Genomic DNA, 14,752 nt, shown 5'->3' on the forward strand with positions numbered 1-14,752 from the left:
CACTGCTGAACCCATAGCACCCCAGGGCGCTCTTAATCTAAGTTAGGGGATGTGGTCTATTTGGTGTAAGAATTATGGTAAAAGGTGCAGAATAAATGAGCCCTCGGCTAAATTTTCTTCTAGCTGGAGGCACTTGGAAACATCCTTTGGGAAAACAAAGCAAAAACCACAGAGGTGAACGCTGACTGTGAATGGCTCACAGGAGGCTTGGCCACTCTCTGAGGACCTGTGCTAGTCATTAATGTTGACTTATTTCTTTCCTCATTGCTTGGGCTAGCATCCTGAGTAAGGAACGGGAATGAATTTTTGGCCTGCACGATGTTTTGTCTTTAATAAGAGTGTCTTATTTAATAGGAGAGGCTGCTCTTATTAAGTCTATGTGCTCATAGCTTGTTATTGCTGTTGTTGGGTCACCCCGCCCCTGGATTTGGCTAACATGGAGTCGCTTCCCACCCCCTCCTGTTCATGGACACCCCCGGCAGAGTGGCAACAGACCGTGATAATCCATAGGGCTTTCACTGGCTGGTTTTGGGAAGTAGGTCGCCAGATCTTTCTTCCTAGTCTGTCTTAGTCTGGCAGCTCCACTGAAACGTGCTCATCATAGCAACCCTCCAGCCTCCACTGACAGATGAGTGGGGGCTATCCTTGAATGTACTGGGCAGGCATTGAACCCAGAATGGAAGGTGAGAATTTTACTATATAATTACCACTGCCTCCTACACCCCAAATTACAGAAAGGAGCCCTGGTAGCTTAGTGGTCACGTCCTCAGGTGCTAGCTAAAAGGTCAGTGGTTCAAACCCATCAGCTGCTTTATAGGAAACGCTGTAGCAGTCTGCTTCTGTCATCTTTGGATGACAGCTTTGGAAACGTTAAGGGGCAGTCCTCTGTATTGCAGTCGTGTTCCGTGTCAGAATTGACGGCAACAGGCTACATTACACAAAATACAGAAGACTAAATTTCCCCTAAGTGAGGATGCCTCACTAGAAAATGACTGTCACAGAGTTAGAGTTGTCAAGCATACAGGCTTTAATGAATAACTTGTTTTTCATTATTGAGAGTGATCTTAATCACATTATGGCCTGGAAGGGTCAATCTAGAAAATGTTGCTTAAAAATAGTAATTTTTAAAATATTGGTATTCCAACAATTTATATCATCGGTATATTTTCGTGCCTATAATTTATCTCTTCTATAAGGTATGCATTTATCTCTGGGACCTTTTGAACAATCTCTATGGTAGTGTATTAAGATATTCTAGCCACTCTAAAGAAGGATTTGCCTTAGAAAGCATTCACTTCACCTCCTATAGAACTAAAACTAAAATCAGAACTTCCCATTTTTAAAGCAGTACAGTTCTTAACTTATTTAAACATTAAATTTCCATCATTTACCTTTTCTGTGTAGATTTAAAACCCTATGTCAGCACCTAGCCCTTGGTAAGGGCTACTCAATGGCAGTGATTATCATTATCAGTATCAGCATGTAGTTCAACAAGGAATCCTAGGGCTGGTGGTCAAGGGAAGAAAGAGCCCTGGTCATCTTTTTCTGGCAAGGCTAGGAGATGCCTTGACTGGGTTTGTTGAAGACGGCAACACGTGTACAGGAATCTCTAGTCACTTCTTTCTTTCTCAAGAGGCAATGCTATTTAAGACACCTGGGTGGATACAACCACCACCTCTTTTTATATCTTGCTGTTGGGAAGCTAAGATGTTTCTAGGGGAAAGAATTCTCTAGTAGCAAAGGCAAGGCCACTCGAGTAGCAAAGGCAAGAATACTCTAGTAGCAAAGGCAAAAATACTTTAGTAGCAAAGGTTCCCACAGAGATTACGTCAAGTGAGAAATCCTGGAGGCAACAGGTCACGCATCTTTCTGTTTTCTGTTGTGCAATGTATCTTCCCACATGTTGCAGGTCATTTCTTCTTTTGCCTCCCGACTAAGAGATGAGAGTTAAAGGAAAGCACATGAGTGACATTGTGCAACGTGTCTAAGTGACACTGGGATTTTCCTGCCTCGGAGTCCTGTCACTTTCGATTTTAAAAAGAGCATCCATGGTCTGCAAGTTTAGAGAGGAACCTTCGGGGTTACGAGTTGATGTGAATGAAAGGGGAACAACTCCGGAAAGGCGGATGAGGATGGCTACACACTTCCAAAGTGTAACCAATGCCACCGAGTTGTGGGTTTTGCTGTGTATGTTCGCAAGACCTGCTAAACAAATAAAATGTAGAATAGGAGAAAAGAGCATTGATAGTCTCACCTCTAGCAGCTGGCTGCTGCCCGGACATAATCTCTTCCACCCCTGACCACCTTATGAGCTAGGGTCCTGATCCCCCTCCTACAGACGAGAGGCTCTGAGGGGCTCAGTGCCTTGTCCTTGGGCAAACATCAGAGAAGCGGGTGAGCTGGGATTCGAACCTCAGCTTGCCTAATGGTAAAACCCAGCTGGCCTCTTTGATCTCAGGCTGCATCCTGAAAGGCAGGCTGAACCAATCCACAACAGGTGGTTGGCGTCAGCATGGGGCCTGGGCCAATTGTATTATGGGCAGGGTGGTGGTTATGCAGTGAATGGACTGAAATCCACAAAGTTGGCAGTTCGAAACCACTCGTCACTCCTTGGCAGCAAGACAGGGCTTTTAATTCCAGTAAAGAGTTACAGTGTTGGAAACTCGCAGGGGCAGCTCTACCCTGACCGATGGGGTCATTAGGAGTTGGGATCGGCTGCACCACAGTGAGTTTGTCTGTTTGCCTCCCTTTACCTGTGTGTCAGGTTACTTTCTCTTCTCCCTCAATCAATGTGCTTTGGAGACTTTGAAGACAGTACTGACTCGGGTATGTTTAAAAAGAAAGGGAGGCACAGCTGACATGCCGCAATAACCTCTCGTTGTTTGGAGTCATTGAGCCGCTTCCGACTCATAGGGACCCCAAGAGAGCCGAACCGCACCAACCTCGCTCCCAGAAGTTGATGGAGCATGCAGCTGTTTGCTAGACAACCAACCTCACAGGCGATCCGCTGCTCAGGACTGATGGTCCGGCTGAGTCAGGGGGGGATTTGGGAAGCCTGTAGGCTGGCCAGAAGCCCAGGGACCAAGGTGGTGGGAAAGAAGGAAAAGGATCCTGGGCAGGAAAGACAGAGGCTGCAGAAGACCTGTGGCTGACCAGGGAGAAAAGGAATGCAGGAGAGCCAGCAGCCCCAGCCCAGGAATTCCCTCCTACAGACCGATCTGCCTCTGTGTGGTTCTCCTTAGCAAGTCCTGTTGTTGTAGCCCTCACACCATGAAAGACTCCCCAGCCCCTGGGCCCTGCTGATGGATCCATCACCATCCTAATGGCTACCATGTGGGGTGCTGGTTCTCAGCACTCACTGTCTTCACTAGTTTGACAGCCAGAGCCTCCCCAGAGTGGAAACAATCATAACCCATGCTTTACAGACGAGGAAATGAGCTGCAGAGTGACGCAGAGCCTTGCCTAATGGCACACAACTACCAAGTGGTAGAGTTGAACCAGGACCCAGGAATGTGGCTCCAGTGTCACACAGGACCATGTCCAAGCACTCCCCCAGGGCCCTCACAGGCGTGTCTTCCAGTGACTTTCTTGTAACATTGTCGGGTAAGCGTTGGACTACTAAGTGCAAGGTTAGGGGTTCAAACCTGCCAGCCATTCTCATAAAGCTCAGAGACCCTAAAGAGCAGTTCCACTCAGTCCTTCGGCTTTGTCTTATGGGGTCGAGTTGGAATGGACTTGATGGCAGTGGGTTTGGTTTGGCTTTAGTTGGTAAATGAATGCTACCCAGGAGAACGATCTCAGGGTATTTCCCACAAACCTGTGTATTTGTTTCTCATGATTCTGGGCTTGGTTAGGGAAGTCAACAGGTTAAATGCAGATGAGCAATATTCAGGGTGCAGTGGTTCACAAACCTGTGTATTCTTATCTGGACATTGTCATCGGTATTTTTAATTTTTGAGCACTTTCCATAATATAAGCTAGCCACCTGTGCTAAATACTGTCTGCATGTCATCATCTCATTTAATTCTCTCACCAACCACAGGAGCGAAGTGCTTTGTGATGGTCATTGTATGGGTGAAGCTAATGCCGGGGGAAACCTTGTGTAAGGCTGTGTGGTCTAGGAGCAGCAGAGTGGAGACTTGAAGTCAAGTCCCCAGGACTCCAGAAACTGTGCTGCTCAGCACTACATGCCCTCGAGGGATGCTCACCAAACACGCTTTCCCTGAGAAATCGTCCCACTGGGAAGAATTTACTTATGTCAAAATTATACCAGTGGGTAAACTATTGACCTTGACTTCACAGAACTCAAATTTAACAACAATAAATCCAATGAACAAGCCAGTTACCATGAAGTTGGTTCCAAGCCGTGGGGCTCCCCAGGCGGGTCACAGCTCGACTGTGCTCTATCGGTGTTTCAACAGCTGACTTTCCCAAAGTAGATCACCAGGCCTTTCTTCCAAGTGCCTGTGAGTAGACTTGAACCCTAGCCTTTCAGTTAGCAACAGGGTACTTAACCCCAAACCCAAACCAAACTCACAGCCATTGAGTCAATTCCAACTCATGGCAACCCTGTGGGTTTCCAGGACTGTAAATCTTTTAGCGACTAGAAAGCCTCACCTTTCTCCCATGGAACAGCTGGTGGATTTGAACTGCTGACCGTTAAGCTAGCAGCCACACATGTAACCCCCTATGCCACCAGAGCTTCCCCAGGGACATAAAATCACCATTTGTTTGTGTTTGTGATCTCATGTACCACTGTGGAAAACTGGATGGCATGTTTCATGAAGTAGCTAAAATACAGGGCTTCAACTCAATGCAATAGCAACTTAAAATAACACGCACCCGTGTGCATGCATATGTGTGGGTGTGGGTGTGGGTGATAATAACTCACAGTTCTGCTTTAGTAAGATATGTAATTTGGATCACAATGCTAGTTCCTCTTGAATTCCTGCCATGCATCACACGTGAAAAGAGAAGTCTGAGGGACAAGGGAAGTTATAGGTGGCGTCTTGACTCTGTGTGGCATCTGGGAGAAGTTTTCAAAGGAAACATAGAATTGCCCATCCCTCAGCGCCCGGTGCGGTTTCCCGGTGTGAGGCTGGGCAGACACAGGAAGTGAGTGGCTCATTGGTGCTGTCGTCATACAACACGGACCTAAGCTCGGTTAGATTGGGAACTGCTGGAGGGCAGAGAACGGAGCCTCGTTCAGTGTTACCTCCCGGGCTGGTGTCTGAGGCGTAAGAGCTGCTCCTTTATTCCCTGCTGAATGAAACCGTCTGGAAGAAAGACATTCATCTGAAACACTCAGAAAGTGGCCGTTCGGGGCTCTGACGGATAGTAATTTTTAAGTGTTCAGGACAGTCATTTCAGATGGCATGTTCATTTTTCAATGGTCTCATTAAAGAGGTTTGGAATATTTCATTTTGGGAGAGCAGGTAAGGCCCGAGCATTGGCAGGGACATCAGAGGATAGGAGAGCCCTAAAAAGAAAGTAGAGACAGAGACATCCGTATCTGGATTGCAGTGGGGTGTTGTGTCTACTGCTGTGAACTTGGCTCCTGGTGATCTCATGCTTAACAGAATCAAATGCTGTCTGCTCCTGTCCCCCAACCCCCGCTTCCTCGCTTGCAGTTCAGACCGTTGTCACCCTTGGGTTTTCACTCTCCCATTTTCACGTGTGGATGGCCAGTCCTTTCTTTCTGGTCTTCCTTCGTCTGGAAGCTCTCCTGCCACCTGTGTAGCATCAGAGCCACCGAGGTGTGCAGCAACTTAGGGCTGGGAAGGCCGCCGCGTCCGTAAGGTATTTAATCTAAGTCCCCAATGCTGACCTGCTTCTATTTCCCCAATTGTTCCCCAAGTACGCTTGAATCCCCTCTCATGTCCGGGAGCTCACTAATTTAATTTTGTCCTGTAAGTCGTGCAGAAAAGGCTTCACACACCACCCACACTGGAAGATCGTTTGCATCTGCTCTGTGCATCCCTTTGAGAGGGAAAGCCCAGCCAGTTTTTTTCCCATAATTCCCCAGGAAAGATGAGGTTTCATCCCAGTTGTCCACGCCCAAAGACGAGTACTCATTCTTTGTCACTGTCTTTGGAAAAGGCTCCAGCGTGTCTGCAGCTTTTAGGGTCCTGAGACTCAATGGAGCTCCCCAGGGGACCCCCCCCCCAGATCATAGGGCATAGACAGCATTTATGGAAAGATGACTGTGCTGTCATTCCCAACAACCCTAAGGAGTGGGTCTGCTCCCGATCCCTGTTTACCGGAATGAGGCGGAACCGTGGCTCAGGTGGTGTTGTTAGCGAGTGCTGGAGTTGGGATGTCAGCCTGGGTCGTTGGACTTGGGGGCTCCCTGGTCTGAACCAGTGACTATCCTGTTTAAAGTTAGAATATCTCTTTCCTCAGTGACTCCATATGCTTCTATTTATAAGGCCCACAATGACTTACAGGGTTTTTTTTATAGCCCACATCAAAGTGCAGACTCAGAGAGCTTCTTTCTCACCCCGCATGCCCGACAACTTCACAGCTTCATGTCTTAAAAAAAAGTTGTTCGAGAAAACAAATTCTCTCCTACTTTAGAAAAATCAGTTTCTTTGATCGCTGGGGAGGCAGCCCCGGCTAATGTTGGCTGGATACATGCGCCTCTTCTTTTGAGAGTTGCCTGCTGTGTGATTGCAGGGCTTGCCCCGCTTAGACTAGGAGTGTCAAGAGCTGAGTTCCTTAAAAACACATTAAGACTTAATCATAAACTAATCTTATACCTACCCTCCTCTTTTCATTTGCTTTTCATTTGCTTTTTTAAATGTATAGAAGGTCTTGCTTTTGTACAGTCAATTATTTTGCCCTAATTTCTTCTTTTGCTGTCCTTTGACTCCATACTCTGGCGCTCCAAACTGTATCAGTCCTCCGTGATGAACGGGTATTCATTGAATAACCTTAAGCCTGGCTCAGTGCCTAAAACTTACCCACGGTGGACATGGTACTGTTATGAGTTTTGCCCATAATATGCATATATACATAAATAGAAAAAACAGATATATATGTGTGTGTATACACACATATACATGGGTATATGTAAACACACACACACACACACACACACACACACACACACAAACCCAAGCCAAACTCACTGCCACTGAGTTAAGTCCAACTCATAATGATCCTATGGGGCAAAGTAGAATTGCTTGTATGGCTTCTGAGAGTGTAAGTCTTTCCAACAGTGCAGCAGCATCTTTCTTCTGTGGGGTGGCTGCGGGGTGTGAATGGCTGACCTGCAGTCAGCAACTCAATGGATGCCTAATCTACAGCACCACCCTGGCTCCATGTAGAGAGATACATGCATATGTTTTTATGCTGAAATAGTTCAGAGTTAGTTGCAAATGTCAGACTATTTCTTTCTAAATACTCCAATGTGCTTATCTTCTAAGAACAAGGATATTCTCTCATATAATCACAAGGTCATGCTCACGCCCAAGAAATGTAACTGCAATATCATGTTAGTATCTAGTAAACATTTTACATTCAAAATGTCCAAGAGTATCCTGAAAAGCTGCTCTTAATAAACAAACACATACAATTTAATCAAGGGCCACCAACGAAGCCGTTTTTCAAATTAGTGTATGCAAGGAGTAATGGGCTGGAATAGCTTCTGTCTGTAGAAGCGACCTGAAGTTTGCTGTTACTGTGCTGTCAGTATTGGACTGTCCTGACCTGTTACTGTGCTGTCAGTATTGGACTGTCCTGACCTGTTACTGTGCTGTCAGTATTGGACTGTCCTGACCTGTTACTGTGCTGTCAGTATTGGACTGTCCTGACCTGTTACTGTGCTGTCAGTATTGGACTGTCCTGACCTGTTACTGTGCTGTCAGTATTGGACTGTCCTGACCTGTTACTGTGCTGTCAGTATTGGACTGTACTGACCTGTTACTGTGCTGTCAGTATTGGACTATCCTGACCTGTTACTGTGCTGTCAGTATTGGACTGTACTGACCTGTTACTGTGCTGTCAGTATTGGACTGTACTGACCTGTTACTGTGCTGTCAGTATTGGACTGTCCTGACCTGTTACTGTGCTGTCAGTATTGGACTGTACTGACCTGTTACTGTGCTGTCAGTATTGGACTGTACTGACCTGTTACTGTGCTGTCAGTATTGGACTGTACTGACCTGTTACTGTGCTCAGTGAGTCCCTGGAGTTATCTCCGTGTCACTTCCTATGTAGAACAGCATAATTTTTTTAATTGAGGGATCATACACATATAATAATGTACGTGAAGAGCCCCATGGTTTTTTTTTTACATATATATCATTTAACCAACCCCTTGATTGATCTAGAAACTATTTTCAGTGTTCCATAAGAGTCTGCTGTGTCTCTTCCTGGTCCATACTCTTTCCCAAGGAATCACTGGGATACCTTGAGCCATTATCTAGTACGCCTGCGCCTGAACTTCCTGTAAATGGAATCACGTTGAGAGTAATGTGTGTGTGTCTGCTTTTGCTTCACGCAAGCCCATAGCTGTGAGTCTGACCCATGTTGTGCAGTGTACCAGTGGCGCACGCTTCTTTCCCAGTGGTTAGACTGTATTCCATTTCCAGGCAGGATTGGTTGGTGTTGACTTGACAGCAGTGGGCACTTATTTGTTAGAAGTTGTGTTTTATTTTATATACTACAGTTTGTTTATTCATTCTCCAGTTGATGGGCATTCGAGCTACGCTTCACGTTTATTTACCACGAACAAAGTTGCTCTAAATATCCTTATCTGTGAATCCTTATGTTCAAACGTATTTCTCTGAGATACATAACGAGGAATGAGATCGATGGTCCACGGGGCAGGTATGCATTTAAATTTGGTATATACTACCAGACCGCTTTCCATATGGGGTGTGTGTCATTTTATATTTCTTTCAGTGGCGTGGGAGTTCCAGTTACTCCATTTATGTGCCAACTCGTGACCCTTGAAATTGCTCTCAATTTTAGTCATTCTAACAAGTGTAGAGAGATTTCTCACTGTGGTTTTAAGATGCATTTCCCTGTAGGAGCATGCTGTTGTATGCCTCTTTATAGACTTATTTGGTATCATCTTTAATCAAGTGACTGTTCAACTCTTTTGTCCATTTGAAAATAAGTTCTTCATATTGTATTTTTCTTATTGATTTGAAGGGGCTACTTGCGTTGCAGATATGGGTGTCTCACAGTTAAAACCAATTTTACTGAGAGTTTCAGTAAAACCAGAAAGACTTTTTGGCTGAACTTAGATCACATGGTAGCATCCAGGGTCTGACTTACCCATTTTCTAAAGAAGGAAATAATTCAGTTAGTCAGCCCGAGCAGAAAGGAGATAGTGCATTTTAATTCATTCAATTTTAAATAAGAATTACAACGTAGGAAACGTCCGGCCCAGTAGAGTGCTCGTCACACGAGTATTTGCAGTTATCTTCTTTACACAAATAGTCTTCCTTTTGGTCAACCAGCACTTGGTATTTTCTGATAAGCAGCAGGATCTACTGGAAACTGTATGACCATGCCATTTTGTGGTGGTCATCACAAGCCTGATCTCATGGGGCAGAAGAGGAAGCGGAGGAGGGGCAAAGAAGCATTCTCTCCCTTTACCAACCCAGATGCTTCATGGCTGACTCCGAGCGGGCCTCCGGGCAGGGCAGAAGTGCCTCTGTGGGCTGCAAAGGCTGTGCGTCTTTCTGGGAGCAGAAAGCCCCCTCTTTCTGCCATGCACTCGCAGCCCCTGCTCTCTTGGTGAGGCTCTCCTGAGCAGCCTGGCCACAGTAAAGTGGGCCGTCTCCTTCCACATTGGCCAAATCAAGACTATTTTCTAAGTCCTGCACACTTCTACAGAATAGTTTTGGAAAGCATCCACACATTACTATTTCTATTCTTTTGTCGGGCACCTCTTCGTACCCTCTTTTTTCAGTTTTATCTGCCCATTAGCATGTACTGTGACTTTCCTTATAACTATTTCCCCCGCAGCGCCATGCAATACCTGGTGGTGTAAGGGTGAGGTAGTCACGCGGGACTGCAGAACAGATAGCTGTTTATCACTGACAGATTGAAAATAAAATTTTACATATATGCTATACATTTATATGGGCATATTTTCAACACGATTTAAACCAAATGTAATACCTTTTAGCATCCGGTAAGAGAATTATCTATCACCTTCTTACCAAAAAAAGGAGACTCAAACAGATGGGACATTTTTTTGCAATGGCTTTACAACTCATTAGTGGTCAACGTGAATCAAGCCCAAGTTCCAGGTGTGAGCCCAGGCGGTCCCATATCTCCAGTCTTTCTGAATAGGGACAAGCCATGCTATGATGGAGGAGGCATTCAAGACCAGGTGCAGGCCAAGTCCCTCGGGGCTCTGAGCTTCATTCCACCCAGGAAGAACAGAGAGACTCTGCCTGTTCCCTCCTCCAGGGCACATTCCTGCAGGGCCTTCAGTGTTCCCATTGCTGGCTCCATGTGGCAAGAGGCTAAACGCTCTGGAGTTTCTCCCTTCTGGAAATGGCATTGGTGACAGTGATACCACGGCATGACCGTTTTCCAGGAACAGAGAGAGAATGAAAGCGTGGCGACGTACTGTGCTGGAAATGCTAAGCATTGAACACACACCTGTGTGGCCATCTTGTAAAACACTTGCTAGTAACACGCTCAAATTGCCAGGCACGTGCGCACTTTCAGGATGCTAGCCACATGATGAACTACATATGGGCTAGATGATTACTTTAGTTGCTTGCTCCTTTAATTATTAATTTAATTTACTAAATATGGATTAGTAATCCCTCCTGGATTTAATGACTGATTCCAATAATTTACTGATAATTATTTTAATATGTTATACTGTCTATTTAAAATGTTCCATATTTTATACATTTAAGGTATTTTATATTTTAATGTTTTAATCATTATTTATTGACATGCTATTTTGTTTATTATTTAATTCTTGGATATTGAAAGTGCTTGGTCATTATTTATTTATTAATTATTCTCTAATTATTTGTCTGCGTGGGGCCTGGGCCTCAGAAAGGGTCCGTGGCCACTTGAGAACCAGCAGGAGGAAACCAGTACATCTAGACCTTGAACAAGGTCTTCTCTAATTCAGCCATTTCAGCAGCCAAACCATGGTTTATAGGTGAAGACAGAGTTGAGGTGGGGACTGGCTTCTGACTGTATTCATCTTCAGGAACTCAGATGGTCAGGAGACTGTGTTTTGAAGCATACTAAAAAAAGAACAAAACAACTCACTACATTTTTGACCTTGGACTGTTTTTTTAAGTCTGACAAATTCCCAAGAATTGAAATTTCCTAGAAACAAAAAAACTTCCAACCAAACCCTAATAATGATCTCTTTTTCTCTCCTGAAAGAACCCAGTTTTTAAAATAGGGAAACATGGGAAGACTACACTCTGAGCCATGGCTGCGGTTCTGGTAGGGGTTGGTCCCAGCGGGAAGACTTGCTCCAAGTTCTGACTCATCCTTTGACTGTCAGATGAGACCCTTTTAGGGTCGGATGCTGTGAGCCCTGTCAGTGACAGGAGTTGAAGGCTTAGGGAAAGTCTAACAGGTCAGAGTCTGAATCCGGACAGATTAGACAAGAAGAATCTGTCACTTTTTCTGTAACGTGTGATAGCTAGTAGTTAGCATGCAGGGGGAAATTGTCTTCTTTGTGATTTTAATGCATATCGACTCTGTGCTTAGTATTCCTAACAAAGAAAAATATCAGGTAAGGTAATGTCATTACCCCGGAAGAGAAAAGAGCCCACTTAAGGCAATTAAAGAACGATATAGTGCAGCCTAGAGCACAGTTCCATAGACAAGCCAGCATTGATCCCAAGGCCATGAACGTGGGCTGGTGCAGCCTGGGAAGACGTCACCAAGGCAGTGAGCTCATCTGATCTCTGAAGGGTGTGCAGGGCTTGTGTTTGACTGCTCACCTAAACGTTGGCGCCCACCCAGTGAAAGACCTGGTGTTTTGCTTTGTGAAGATAAACAAAAAGCAAAACACTGATGATCACAGCCAAGAAAACCATATGGGGCAGTTCTATGAAGTGACACCTGGGACAGAATCAACATGGCAGTGAGATCGGTGGCTTCTTGCTTTTGAAGGATGCAGGAAGTTCCGGGAGGGGTGGGACTGGGGTGGCTTTGGGAAGGCATTTCAGAGCTTGTGATCCTCCAGGACAAAAGGAGACTAGTACTTCCCTGTGGGACTTTAATTGGAACCACAGGACATGATGGCACCCATCATGTTCAGAGCCAACTGTAAGACATGGTGAGTCACTCCCGTTAGGGAGGAAATGCAGTTTGCAAAGAACCTCTACCTAGACTGGTCCTTTTCTGTTTTCACTTCAGGGGAGTGTGTTCAGCACCTGGAAACCCATGTGGGTTGTGTTATTAGAAGATGGAATTGAATTCTACAAGAAGAAGAGTGACAACAGCCCCAAGGGGATGATCCCCTTGAAAGGCAGCACCCTCACCAGCCCGTGCCAGGACTTTGGTAAAAGAATGGTGAGTTGGCTTCACAAACTTTGGGGAACACCCGGTCAAGCGCGGACCCGTCAAGGGCACAGGTGCAGTGTGAATGGTGCTCTTGGGCAAGTCGCCCCCATCACTCTCAGGCCCTGGGATTTGGATCTAGAACCACTGTGAACCAAGTACTTCCGGAACAAGGCTGGGTCAAGGGCTTTGTTTCTTAAGGCGGCCTCATTCCTAATGGATGTGTTTTATTTTTCAGTTTGTATTTAAGATCACCACCACCAAACAGCAGGACCACTTCTTCCAGGCAGCCTTCCTGGAGGAGAGGGATGCCTGGGTTCGGGACACCAAGAAAGCCATTAAGTGCATTGAGGGAGGCCAGAAGTTTGCGAGGAAATCCACCAGGAGATCCATTCGACTGCCAGAGACCATTGACTTGAGGTGATTTCCAGTTGGCGCCTTTCTGCCCTTGGGGTGTTTTTCTCGGGGGATCGCTCACCGCAGGTCCTGCTCCCACGCTTGCTGGCCCCTCCTGATGGCTTGGCTCAGTCTTCCCGGTGCACTTGGATGTTTACCTGGGTCTGGAGGAGCGAGCGTGGCTTCTCCACGGCCTAGCTGCTGCTAAGAGGAGGCAGACGGAGTAAAAATTCCCTCCGTATGAGTTCACTGCCACTTACAGTGCATTTATGTACCAGCCATCATCAGTGAGCCTACAAAGAGTCCCAGGGTAGAGAGGAGAAGGCGGGGCCATGCGAAACATTGCAAGCAAGCTGTCAACGTCCAGCATGCTCACAGTCAGCGAAGGCCTGTTGGGGTCAACACCCATCTCGGCTGGGCCTGTTCTGAGTCCTCACCTAGTAGAAAGACCTATTCAAACAGGTCAGCCCAGTCTCAGATGGGGGTTGGGAACAGGCTTCTTTTCTCCTGGAATGCCTCCTTTCCATCTTCTCCTGTTACAGGCGCCCCCTTTTCTTGAAGCCTTTTAACTGCCGGTTGTCTTGCTTTTACATCAAGCATTCCCTGAGACAGTGGGCTTGTCAAGAAGAAGCCTGGGCTGGCTGCTTCAGTTAGCCCACAGGGATTCTGTTTACATGGGTGGATGCCCAAGGCAGGGCTTGGTGTACCGTAGGAACCTGATAAACATTGAGAGTTGAACTTAGTAAGACAGAGCAGTTTTCTTCCCCAAGGAGGCTTTTGCGACAGAGAAGCAAGAGGTGGCCCCTCATCTAACTGCGCGCACCGGGCAGCAGTATTCCTGACCACCGCTCTCAGCGCTAAGAGCCAGGGCGCTCTGGCCACACAGAGACACGGGAGGCTTGGGAATGGCACTGTTTTGTTGGTTGGAACACCTCTCATAAGGCTGGCTTGGGTTTGCTATTTCCAGGACAAAGATGTTGCCTTACCTCTCAGAGCGTTTAGGTAAGAAGCAGATCCAGGTAGAAGGTTCCCCTTGAAGGCAAATATCCACACTTTCGAATGTCTACACCGGAAGACCTTAAAAGAACTAGGACACGAGGTTGGCGGGTCCTTAAAGACCTAGGATGTGAGAACGCCAGGCTCTGATCAGCTAGAGAGCATCGCTCCCGATTTCATTTAATATTGGCACCTAACTGGGGGCAGTTCTCCATCTCTGACACTAGGCTTAAAACCAATCACAGTGTAATACATTCGGGATGCATTCAGTATCTTCCTAGTGTGTTCTGTAGGCCACAGAGTTAGGCACATATTGACCCTTCCCTGAGTTACTGGTGATGTGGAGACATTAGACTCAGGGCTGCCGAGGAGTGGGGAGTCCCCGCTCACAGCTGGCCCCTGCCAGGCGACGCCCCTGGGCGTGGACATGCCTCTCTGAAATGCTCCTGCCTCACCCGCCTCTTTTCATCTCCGGGCAGTGCCTTGTATCTGTCCATGAAGGACAACGAGAAAGGAATACAAGAGTTGAATCTGGAGAAGGACAAGAAGGTTTTCAATCACTGCTTCACAGGTAAAGGGCCTAGCAAGCATGAAGGGGGCAGCTGGAGCCGGCGATGGGGGCTAGCTCTGCCTGTGCCTGGGCGTGAGGGGAGCTGCAGAGCAGGAAGATGTCGGCTCGGCCTCCGTCTGCAGACTTTGCTGACCACCAGGAGGCCAGGGGTGGGCAGAGGGAACAGGGAGAGGGAGGGATAGGTTATTGATGGGGAGGGATGGGGGAGGAGTGGGGGGGAAGAGCTGCATATCTGGGGGGTGCGGCAGGGTGTTGTTGGTTTTATTTCTGGGGGTGGTA

The 14,752-nt window shown here is 46.7% G+C and overlaps 1 protein-coding gene across 1 annotated transcript in view; it reads left to right on the forward strand.

Annotated features, from left to right (window-relative positions):
• PLEK (pleckstrin) overlaps positions 1 to 14,752 on the forward strand; it is a 46,688-nt gene that overhangs the window by 13,607 nt on the left and 18,329 nt on the right. Inside the window, exons 3-5 of the mRNA XM_075535328.1 lie at positions 12,367 to 12,522; positions 12,749 to 12,930; positions 14,382 to 14,473. Of these exons, the coding sequence (XP_075391443.1) occupies positions 12,367 to 12,522; positions 12,749 to 12,930; positions 14,382 to 14,473 (430 nt within the window). The remainder of the gene's footprint in view (positions 1 to 12,366; positions 12,523 to 12,748; positions 12,931 to 14,381; positions 14,474 to 14,752) is intronic.

The sequence above is a fragment of the Tenrec ecaudatus genome, chromosome 17, assembly GCF_050624435.1.
Source record: "Tenrec ecaudatus isolate mTenEca1 chromosome 17, mTenEca1.hap1, whole genome shotgun sequence".
In the NCBI taxonomy this organism is placed as follows: Eukaryota; Metazoa; Chordata; class Mammalia; order Afrosoricida; family Tenrecidae; genus Tenrec; species Tenrec ecaudatus.